At 42.0% G+C, this 11,966-nt stretch overlaps 1 protein-coding gene across 2 annotated transcripts; it reads left to right on the plus strand.

Annotated features, from left to right (window-relative positions):
• The first annotated feature begins 2,385 nt into the window (after positions 1-2,385).
• LOC137878149 (ethanolamine-phosphate cytidylyltransferase-like) lies at positions 2,386-11,957 on the plus strand. Of its 2 annotated transcripts, none has more exons than XM_068718299.1 (13): positions 2,386-2,677; positions 7,518-7,606; positions 8,069-8,230; positions 8,336-8,402; positions 8,497-8,581; positions 8,658-8,699; positions 9,259-9,391; positions 9,615-9,697; positions 9,786-9,863; positions 9,975-10,040; positions 10,134-10,199; positions 10,309-10,397; positions 10,553-11,957. In XM_068718299.1, the coding sequence occupies exons 1-13, from the start codon at positions 2,547-2,549 to the stop codon at positions 10,665-10,667; spliced, it is 1,206 nt and encodes a 401-aa protein (XP_068574400.1). In that variant the 5' UTR covers positions 2,386-2,546; the 3' UTR covers positions 10,668-11,957. The 2 variants fall into 2 exon arrangements, with proteins under 2 accessions (XP_068574400.1, XP_068574399.1); XM_068718298.1 differs by having other exon boundaries at positions 8,658-8,698; positions 9,243-9,391.
• Positions 11,958-11,966: the final 9 nt, after the last annotated feature.

Here is an 11,966-nt window from a genome sequence, read left to right on the forward strand (position 1 = left end):
ACTGTTGAAATGGATCTTTTTTGTCCTGTTCTGTGGCGTCATTGACCCAGTTTGATACTTGTAAAAATAAACCGGCGGGGAAGGCTCTTCGCCGTCCAGGGTGGTTTTTTTTTTAGAAGACAGCGATCATTTAGATGGCACGATTTCTTTTTCTGTGATCCAAAAAAAGCCGTTGGGCGACCCACTTTGGCTAACCTCGGCGGACGTATTTTTGGCCCGACACGAGTAAAACATTAGAGTCATGAAGGATGTCTAGGTGTGCTTGTCCTAGATTGGGAGGAGTAGTGAGTTAGTCATCTGTGCTCCCTGCGGGCCTCCTAACCCCCCCCCCCCTTCTGTCTCAGCGCACCTCATCAAACATCACCCCTCCTCGGCAGCCTTTCAACCCAGCACATTCAAACTGCATCTCGTGAGAGAACACGCGGGAAAGAAAGAGACAGATGGCTGAAGACGAGCTACAGGGCACGTCTAAACCCCAGTGCCTGTGCAGCGTGGCAGTGTAGACTCCTACAGGTCTGTGTGACCTGTGCCTTAAAAACAGGCTCCTCGCTCCTCCTCTGGATGCCTGCCCCAGACAACCGGATGGCCTCTGAAGAGTTGATTAATTTGGGCGGGTGGGGCTATAAGGTGAGCTGGTGGGCAATCTAGGACAGCATTCTTCATCTTCACCCACTTCTGCAGCAGGTGCCTGCCCCAGTTCTCAGACCACACAGCCCCCGCTGTACAATTAATGTTGCCGACCGTTCATTTAGCACGTCTGCCCCGCCAAAAGCTCGGCGGTGGGGGCTCCGCTCTGCGAATGTCAACCCCACGGCAGAGGGCATAAGAGCTAGCTGTGATTGTGCATATGAGACTTACACTCATATCAAACACTGCTTTTTCAGATAGCCAGTGACATCCCAGAGGTGTCAAAAAGCACACACTCCAGATAAAAGCCAATGATGTTAAATATTACTGCTAGTGAGGAGTTCACCTTGTCCTAGCTTTCATGCAATATGTTGGTCTGGGTTTCCCTCTGCTGGCATGTTTGTGTAAAGTGTGTGTGTGTGTGTGTGTGTGTGTGTGTGTGTGTGTGTGTGTGTGTGTGTGTGTGTGTGTGTGTGTGTGTGTGTGTGTGTGTGTGTGTGTGTGTGTGTGTGTGTGTGTGTGTGTGTGTGTGTGTGTGTGTGTGTGTGTGTTTTTCCACAAGATGACGCCACATGATCTAAACAGAAGGATTTCCCCTACAGTGCACATCTTTACTGTATCCAACAGAAAAGTCTTTCATTTCGCCACACTTTGAAACTATGGAATGTTCCCCATTATATTCTCGTTATAGTCCAGGCACTAGGAACACCTGCACACTAATGCAAACTAATATCAATGCAGTACAGTACATTACATTACAGACGCTTTTATCCAAAAAATTCAGTATCTATCTATGCACCGTAGGCACAGCTATGGGAGCAATTTTGGGGTTAAGTGTCTCGCTCAAGGACGCATTGACATGCGACTAGCGTACATGTTTGTGAGTTCAGAAGTTGTTGATTGATTAAACTCAGCTTTTGAAGGCCTGACTAGTGACGGTGTATTGAAGGGTGACTCACACCTTTCACTTAAAGTACAACACACCACACGATTATCTTTGAGTGTCGACAACTGAGCAGTACAATCCTTACTAAGATACAGATGAACTTCAGGGCTGTTGGGTTGCACAATTAAAAGTCAGTGACGAGACATTTTCTTCTTGGTTGTGATCTCGATAGCCACCAAAACATGTGCAGTCATCTTTTTAATAGATATTGTTTGATGTATTTGTATGTATGCTAATTAAATGCATTCACATAATATGATGTAACTTTGCCCAGTGCTTTATTTTCACTAAATTATTATTATATTATTGACACACGTTAACCAGAAGTATTAAGGAAGAACATCTTCAATATCAAGTTAATTATTTTTGGCATTAAGCATGTTCAAATACTTTAAAGATAAAGGGACTATCTTATCTTTGTTATTGACTTGCAGCAAATTGAAGGGAACGTACAGACCACATGTTGGCACGTCATCAAAGACGGCTTCGGCGGATAACCTGCTACTTCTGTGGGGATACAGATATTGTCACATGACGGTGGAAAACGCCGCGATTATGTAACGACGTGTCCACTGCGTGTACCGGCGCCTCATCGTACGATCCGCCGTCTGTCAAGTTTGGCACAATGAATACGCGACTTCGCGTTTGGTCCTTTCAAAGTAAAACCAGTGACTACAACGGTGTAAGGCAATGCGTTTTATGATGAGCTCTTCATTTCCTCAGTGGCTCGTCTGCTTCTTTTGGCCGACTTGACGTATGCGCGTCGTGCGTCGTTGCGTCGCCCCGTAGAGGAGGCGTTGGCGCATCGCAACAAACTGCTGCCGCTGGACCTGCGGCTGCTGCTTTCTGCGGACACAGTTAAACCGGCTGTCCTGCAACGAAACGGTGCACACAACGGACACCGTCTCACAACCGGAGACAGTCGCTCTTTGGCTACAGTTGAATATTCAACTGATCCCTCATCAGCTTCGACATGATCAAGAACGGACATCACCACCACCAAGTGAGCACGGCAGCCGGCAAAGACGCAGGCACGACCCCCGGCGCTGCAGCTTGCAGTCCCGAGAAGAGGAGGAGAAGAATCCGGGTGTGGTGCGATGGCTGGTGAGTAACTTTACCGGAATTATTGGCGGTGCGATGAAGATGCTGCAACACTGTTCGTATCGGTCGTTGTCCGTTTGAATGGATGTGTCAGCATGCGTGTCACCCGCCACCGGAACAGGCCCACTGCAGGTTACACTGCTCTCACTGGACGGCTGCTTCGTTCTCCAGAGACATCAGTGTACACTAAACTTTTAATTCAGTATTATGTTGTGTCTCTATTCAACCAGGCGAGTATCAATGGCCCACTGTAATTCGGGATTTATTACATTACATTGCTTTTACTCTACATTACTGGGGCATCCTCTCCGTTTTCCTCCTCAGTAGACACATCTTTACATAATAACACCAGGACTGACTTATGTTGATTTTTACTTTTCACTAATTCACTGTCGTGTGTTTTAACTATGACTAGCAGTATACCCTGTAGTAATGCTTACACTGGCAATGACACATTCATGTTTTGGATGTGATTTGGATAAAAGTGTCGGATTCATGTAATATTATATTGTAAGTACCAACATTTTTTTTTACTAAATAAACAAGTCAACAAACATATTAGAATTACGATTATCAAGCAAGGCATAGGCTAAATGATGAATTGATGTGTAAAGTTTAAAATCTGCCGAAAATCATTGGCCAGTAAGCTGCACTATTTCATTGACATCTTGTTCTCAATTAATGAATGAAAATGATTCTTGACTAACATACTGGTATATTTTTATTTATGCTTTTGGACATATTATAATCCATAACCCTACACCTTAAGACACAACCAAAACACTGCCATCTTGGTGGCAATAACAATGATGTTTCAATGTATCCTGATCTTCAGGAGGTGCAGACAATTGAGCCTTAAGTACTGGTAGATGTGTGTGACCAAATCAATTTTATAAGAAGAATTTTGTCAGACCCAAAATATACATAAATGATACATATTATTAGGGTCCAGGTATTGTGCCTGCTGGCTCACTGTCACTTGGACAACCGGTTATAACAAGCCTTCGTTAATGTTATTACTAACTCTTGAGCTTCTTTTGCTATGACAGTCAAAATGTCAACATTATTATTTACTACACCACAGCATTACTACTTTTCACACTTCTCTTTTTGCTTTCAACAGACAGGTTATAGTTGAGGTAAGAGGCAAATTAAGGAGGGAGAGGTTCAAATCCAGAGCATCGCCATGACAATGCACCTCAGACCACTTGGTTACCGGTTCCTCTGTGCATAGAGCACTGGCCCTCCAGCATACTTAGTCTGACTTTTCGTGGGTTTACTTTCATGATGCCGTAATCATGACACCCCAACAAACAAGGTGTCTTCTAGCAGGACGGTGTAACGGAAAAAAAGAACAATTACATTAGTGTTGAGCAAGGTGCTCACGCAGGCGCGGGCCTTTAATGCAACACTGACGATTAATGTGAACACACAGCTGTGGGAAGGGCAATGCTAAAACAAAGACAAAGACAAGCTGAGTTCACTTTGCTCCTGCAGCTAAACATCAAACATCAGATTTCCTGACTGAAACATAACCCATATATTTCTTTGTGGTTTTACTTTGTTCTTTGGGAAAATTCAGTGTCCAACTAAAACACTTCTCCTGACAACCTAGCAGCAATTATGTTCTCCTTGTTAATAATACCACAGCTCAGTTAATCTCAGACCACATTTTAACTATCTAACAGTCACACAGTGACTTTTAAAGGGTTATTTCACTACAAGCGTACAGTGCTATTCCATTTCGATATATTGGTATCTAACTATTCAGAACAAGTGTTTTTTTGTTTGTTTTGTGTCCTGGCATTTGAAAAACTCAACAACAACCCGTCTTCGCAGAAACATCTTAGTGTGAACTGTTTTTATTAGGAAGTAAAATTAAGAAAGGAAAAAAAAACTGATGACAGTGAGGTCTTTGACTTCGAGTAAACGGCACATTGTTGAAAACCTAGAATATTTTCAACCAAATTGTACTGAGTTGGCAAAAAAAATGTGGATGAACTGATTAATCAATTGAGCTACAAAATTGGTTGTCAACTATTTTGTCAGTGGATTGATCGTTAGAAGTTATTTGCATGGTTTCAGCTTCTCAACTGTGAGGTGATTTGATGCTTTCCGTTGCCATATGTGATAGCAAACTGACTATCTTCGGGTTTTTGACCTTATGGTTGAATAAAACAAGCAATTATATAATATGTCACACCATTAGCTGTTTGAAATTATAATTTCTTTCATTTATACACTAAACTCTAAATCGATTATCAAAATAATCGTTAGCTGCAGCCCTAGAACTGACCCCTTTAAGATGCCTCCTCTGGGAGAAACAACAAGCCTCTGGTGGTCAGAGTCTGACTCCATGGTGCAGCGGAAAAAAACGAAATGTTTTGAATTTCTGTGTATGAAGGCCAGGATTATGGCGGCTTTCTCTTGTAGAATTCCTATCATTTAGGTGTGGCTGCCTATCCATGCTTTGATGGAATGTTGCAGAATATTTGGGATGCCAGAATATTATTCGGTGGGGTGAGCACGCAAAGAGAGCCAATGTCAACAGAGCTCATGTCATTAACCCCATCTAACCCCCTCCAGCCCACACCTGCTACAGCCACTGTAGCTCGTCACTGAGCACATTGTTTCCCGAAGCCCTGCTGGACTGACATCCAGCGTTGTCAGCGGTATGAGAGGAAAATTCCAAGGAAAGAGCACGGTCACTTCATTTGTTGAGACATTTTTGACCCTGCCCCTTCTTCTCGACACAAAGACGCTTGTTTATCATCTGTCCTAAAAAGAGGTGATGGGGGTCAAAGATCAGTTGTCAGTGAAGCATCATAAAGGAAGAGCGTAAAGTCCACTTCCACTGTGTTTCTGCTGAGGCAGCGTATCCACACTGGACTATAAACGCGCTATTTAAAGCCTCAGTGAAGTGTGTCTTATTCATTCCAGCCTTATCTGAGACTATTCGTATCCCTAGAAATATTCAATATAAAACTATCATCAGCATTATATCTACAGGTATTCAAAATTCAATGAAACTTCACCAAAATGTGAAGGTAATAATTTTGTACCTCCCTTAACTGGTACTCCCTACAAGTTTCCCATTGTATTCTATCACTGTGCCCACTGGTGTCTGTCTGGTTTTGTTCCTGAGAAGTGTAGGTGCTGTTTGGGTGTCCGCTAACAGGCTACGCTAATTAATATTTCATCATCTCACGGTCATGATCCAACCCTTGCTTAAAAATACAACAGGAATACGGTAACACATGTTGGGCATCGAGCCAGCGCAACACCCCCAAAAGCAGCCTCCTGGTCTTATGTAACTTTCTGGGTCTCCAGAGCTTTCTTCCCTATTCAATCACCTCCAAGTGCCCCCTCCTGCTACATTCTTCTGGCCCTGCACTATCACCTCGGAGCCGGCACACGTGGATCCCATTTCAAGAGATTGACAGCACAAGACACACAGAGACCATCTTGCTTCCCTGACAACAAGCCTCTTTTTTTGAAGTAGTGGATACATCTGAATCACATAGACAAGCCCTACAGTCTGGTAATAGTTTTTTGTGTTGCCAAACCATCAAGTGCAGTCTAGGCTGTTTTCAGTCAGGCTGTCTATTGTGACACCGCAGCAAGCTACAGATGCTGTCTTTCATTAGCATAGCCTGGGGGGCCGAAAACATCCTGGGATTCTGTTACTGATGTGGCTGCTTGAATACTGTCGGTCTGGAAGTGCTCATCTGTTCTCTTATTGATTTTTGAGGATGCTATTCATAGTGCTGTTTCGCACCTGACCCCTAAGAGAGCTGACGTCTAACTTTATGTACTAAAGAGGACACAGTTGCCAATTTTTTATGTCAAATCAGCCATCAATTATGTTATCATTATTGTGATTCTCCAAGTTAATTGCTGCCACGTAATTGCTGAAGGTTATAGTTGCTGCTGTACTAAATTACTCTGTGATTAGATCCTAATAAACCTTAATGCATCTCCAGTGACACCTGCAGTCACTTTCATTAGTCAGAGCAAATTCTTCTCTTTTTGTGTGCTTTTTAAACATCAGTATCATGTTCCAAGTAGAGCAGAAATAAAAAAAAGATCAGACTGTTGTCAGCTGCTGGCAGTTGTAATAGTGATGGAGGGATAATGCCCATCTGTTCTCTATTACTATGCTAGATTACCATGTTACAATCTCCGTCTACAATCTGTGCCTAATCTAATTATCTACAGATGGTATCATAGCCTGGGTGGAGTGAAGTGGGAGAGAAAACACACTGTGCCGTTGAGTCTTTTTATACTTAGACTTTGATCAGATATCTAGCAGATCACATGAAGTGCGTGGACTACAGTGTTATCAGAAACCCCGTAAATATTATAGGATCATACTGATATTTCTGCATGTTTTAGGTCATGATCTAAACTTCTATTGATCTTCTATAGTCCAGGTTGCTTTTCACTTATTTCATTTTAATCAACTTCATTTTTTGTCAAAGTTACTGCAAGTTTGTGAGTCCAAGAACACCCAAACATCTGCGGGATAAAGAGGAGCTGCCATTTCTAACTTTGAGAACAGTGTGAACTTCAAAATGAAAACATGTCACACAGCTCTAACCCAGCACACCGTGCTTTATTCACCAGACGTTTTTAACTCCCTTGCTATCATCAGGAGTAAAACATGGTGTTCTGGAGAAGAGTTGTGTGAAGTGTGAAACCTTATTACAGTAATTCAAGAAATCCTTTATCCTTTATTTGATTTTCCAACCAAGAATTAAAAAAAAATAATCCTTCTCAGCTGCTCCTGTACCTCATTACAATAATGCAACTTATGTAACTTCTCATGTTCTTATCCTCCCAGCTATGACATGGTCCATTATGGCCACTCCAACCAGCTGCGACAGGCCAAGGCCATGGGAGATTACCTCATCGTTGGAGTACACACAGATAGTAAGGATCAGAACCGCTGACTTATTGTCCCTATCACACCTACAGTACATCTTCAATGGAAGCTGTCTTGCATCATCCCCAATTCTGATACTCTTCCTTCCTTTACCATGCATAAATCCTGCTTTGGCCCCTGTAGCCTCTGATAAGGCTGTGCCCTATACACTTTGGAGGGGTTGTTGTGACAGTAGTGCAACCACTTGAGAAATTTTGATATAGCACACTGGAGCATTCTGACATTCTGATAACCCAGCATGACTTCATAGTCAGGGCAAGATACCAGCAATCTCTCCCTCTGATGAGGTTGTAATAAATATCTCAATGACGAAGGCGATGCTGCGTTCAGTCACTGTAAAAGCTCCTCAGAATGTCATGCAAACAGAGATTTCTGTCTCTCTGTCAATCTATGAATCTCAGTTTATGTTGTCGACGCTATCGTTTGAGTTTACATGTTTTGTTTTCAAGGTGAGATTGCGAAGCACAAGGGTCCGCCAGTCTTCACTCAGGCGGAAAGATACAAGATGGTGCGGGCCATAAAATGGGTGGATGAGGTCGTGGAAGGAGCGCCTTACGTCACTACCCTCCAGACCCTCGACAAGTACAACTGTGACTTCTGTGTGCATGGAGGTACAGTCTATCACTACCTCATGTCTTTATTTAGACACACAGAGTTGATATAACAGGGTTAAGTTGATTTCTGCAGACAGCATGTCATGTATGCTGTTGTTTCAGATGACATAACACTAACAGTGGATGGGAAAGACACATATGAAGAGGTGAAGAAGTCAGGGCGGTACAGGTGCGCTTCCTTTTGAAATCAGCAGAAGATTATAATAACAGCCAAGATCATATGTTGTGTGTGTGTCTGAAGTTGTTGTATTATGTTGTTCCAGGGAGTGTAAGCGAACCCAGGGAGTTTCAACCACAGATCTGGTCGGCAGGATGCTACTGATGACCAAAGCACATCACAGCAACATTGTGAGTACAGCCTCATTGCCTCTATATACCCTTCAGTACACTGCACACGCCTAATTCAATCCGCTCTTCTCTTTAGGATAGTTCAGACTATCAGCAGCACACGGACAACTTTGGAAAGGTAGGTACAAAACATATTTAGGTCAAATCAAATCCTCAGCTTTCTACCAAACTCTTAATTGATGGATGTTCAAAACCAAATACTTGGCTCTTTGGCTTCCTCTTCCTTAACTGTTTTGTCATTCAAGTAGTTGAAGTCGCTATGTGGGCCAGATGTCAACCATTATTAAACAAAGGCCTTTACTGTGGACCCACTTTATAATCAGGTTGCAGGCCTTGCCAGTGAAACAGTGAATGACACTTTTGTTCCTGGATGAGGGAAGTTACTCAGAGTCAACATGCTGGGGATTTAAATTTTCACATTTGAACACGCAAACTAGCAGAGTAGTGCTGTAAAGTTGGCGAGAGTTGAATAAATGTGCTGGGGATTTGTGGGACAGCCTCAAGTTTGAGCAAAGGTAATGTTGTTACTCACACCACCAGGTGGCGATGATGCAGCATCCTGGTCTCATACACAAACCAGTGGTGCTACTGAATCGACACTGAAGTGCATCGGTCTTATTGCTACACTGTTTGTACTCATTGTGCCTGTTTCTGGATTACGGGGGTCACATGGTCAGAAGGGCCACAGTCCCTGGACGGGGGTGTCTCAGTTCCTGCAGACTTCACAGAAGATCATCCAGTTCGCTTCAGGCCAGGAGCCTCAACCAGGAGACACTATCATCTATGTGGCAGGAGCCTTCGACCTCTTCCGTATCCTTTTAGAACCTCACTAAAAAGACTGCTGGATTTCTGGAAACATAAAAGTTGTTAATCAAAGAAGTATGAGCAGTTTAGTAAACTGAGACATTTCTGCAAATTATAAAATGGCAGAAAATTGGAAAAACACTGAACTATGTATAATTCTGTGAACTGTTGCTATTAAATAGTCAGCTTTTCTGAAATGCCTAGTCAACCTTGACAAGTCTCCTGTCAGACATCGGCCATGTGGACTTCCTGGAAGCAGTGCATAAACTCGCCGAAAAGCCATACATTATAGTGGGGTTGCACTTTGATCAGGTGAGACACCTGTGTGAGACATTTTCTGCCTCCCTGAGTCGAGCGTTTGCATTGTACTTTACATTTCCTATTTGTTCATATCTTTTAGGAGGTGAACCGCTACAAAGGGAAAAACTACCCCATCATGAATGTCCACGAGAGAACACTCAGCGTCCTGGCTTGTCGAGTAGGTTCTTCTTCTTCTACTTCCACCGCCATCAACACAGTGCATAGCACACATATCTTATTCATCTGTAGTTCATTTTGTGTGTGATTGATTTCAGATTTCTTTTCACAGTATGTGTCAGAAGTGGTAATTGGTGCACCCTTTGCAGTCACAAAAGATTTGCTGGAACATTTCAAGGTAAGTACAGGCAACACACTTATCTCTCACAACTAGATAACAATGTTCTCTGTAATTAAAAATGAATAAAATAGAACATCTTTCTATCTACAGGTGGATCGTGTATGCCATGGAAAAACAGAAATATATCCTGACAAGGATGGCTCTGACCCTTATGCTGTAAGAGTCTATACACCATCACTAACAGCGTATTTTTTTTTATTAAACATACTGTTATCCGCAGGAATGCTAAATCACATTTATATGACAATGTTTTCTTTATATCCAGGAGCCGAGGAGGAAAGGAATCCTGCGTACTGTTGAAAGTGGGAACAGCCTTACTACGGATGCCATTGTGCAGAGGATAATTAAAAACAGGTTTAAAAAAGGGGCCTGTAAAATAGACATTACATCCACTGGGCAAAACAGTATTTTTCTAAATTATAGTAAATTAGCCACATTTTGTTTGCTGCTGTAATAAATAGATAGTACATTCGATTGACTCTTTTTCCAATTTTCTTGTTTTGATTCAGGTTGCTATTTGAAGCAAGGAACCAGAAGAAAGAAGCCAAAGAGATTGCTGTGATCCAGGCCATGAAGCGACAAGAGGAGGAGAAGACTCAAGAAAGATCCCAGACTGTGCTGTAGAAAGGCCCCAAACAGGCACTGAGTGTCATAACACTGACAAGCTCAATTAATCTAAACTCATGTACAGTAAAAAGCAACCCTTTTATATGTGCTATGACACCCTCCACACACGATCCTGGCTTATAACAGCACTCCTTACAGCAGCCCGTTTGAAGCCAGGGCGGCATAGTCTGCTGTGGGGTCATCAGGTATACCGCGTGTGTTCTTGTGTGCGATTGTGTGTGTGTGTGTGGGGATCTTCTGTGTATTAATATATTTCGGCATATGCAAATACATGTTCATGTCAGTCAACAATCACACATGCAGACAATACAAAGTTGAGCGAGGAAGATACCAGAATTTCTTCAAATGTCTATTATATCTCTTTGGATATTTTTAATTCCTCGAGTACTCTTATTTATTTTTTGCCTTCAAAAATATAGAATTTAAAGTATAACATTATGGGATTTGATTTGGACATATGAAGGGCAAGTGTGGATACCTGAGATGTTGGTCAGGCATTAAGCTGTAACCAGGAAGTGATTTGATTAGTCGCTTCCATGGTGTTGTTGCTGCTTTCTATCCAGCATTGGGTGTAGCCCAACAACTGATCTATGTATAAACTGTATGTACTGTATCTATGTATTATAAAGTATTAACAGGATTTCTGGAGGACGCTAAAACTACTAGAGAATTAAGGGACAACATCCCCCCTGCTTCTCTGCATCTAACTTGGGTTGTTTGGGTGTGAGAAGCTGTAGAAAACTCTTTCGGGACCTCATGTACCTATATGCTCCAGAAATCATCAGAACTGTCCTGTTTGACTGGTAGAGCAGGTTTTTAACTCACAAATGCCCAGACCTGGCCTTTTGAGTGCAACTGTATTTTTTTTAACCAACACTCTTATTTATCCTAATATAGAGATCATTACAGCGTTTTAACAGACTGCTTTTAAGCTTTAGTTTTCTTAGTATAATTATGACAGATGCTCAGTGTGGTTGACTTGATCATGAAATAGACCTCTTACTGTCATTGAGCCCTGAACAATTTAACCTCTGTCTCTATATCAAATGGGATTAAATAATATATTTTTTGTAGATGAATATTTTACTCACCTCCTCTCCATTAACTACTGTATAGATGGTTTCATATTGTATAAAAACACATAATAATATATCTGTATGTCAAGTTGGAATGTATTAATTGTAAGCTATAATGTATATGTTATTGACAACTCCCAGTTGTTGAATACTGTAGAAAACTGATACGACTACAGTATATTGCTGATAATAATAACATTTTAATCTGAAAGACTATTTG

The sequence above is a fragment of the Cebidichthys violaceus genome, unplaced genomic scaffold, assembly GCF_023349555.1.
Source record: "Cebidichthys violaceus isolate CVI_PGR_0920_01 unplaced genomic scaffold, fCebVio1.0.p SCAF_23, whole genome shotgun sequence".
NCBI lineage: Eukaryota > Metazoa > Chordata > Actinopteri > Perciformes > Stichaeidae > Cebidichthys > Cebidichthys violaceus.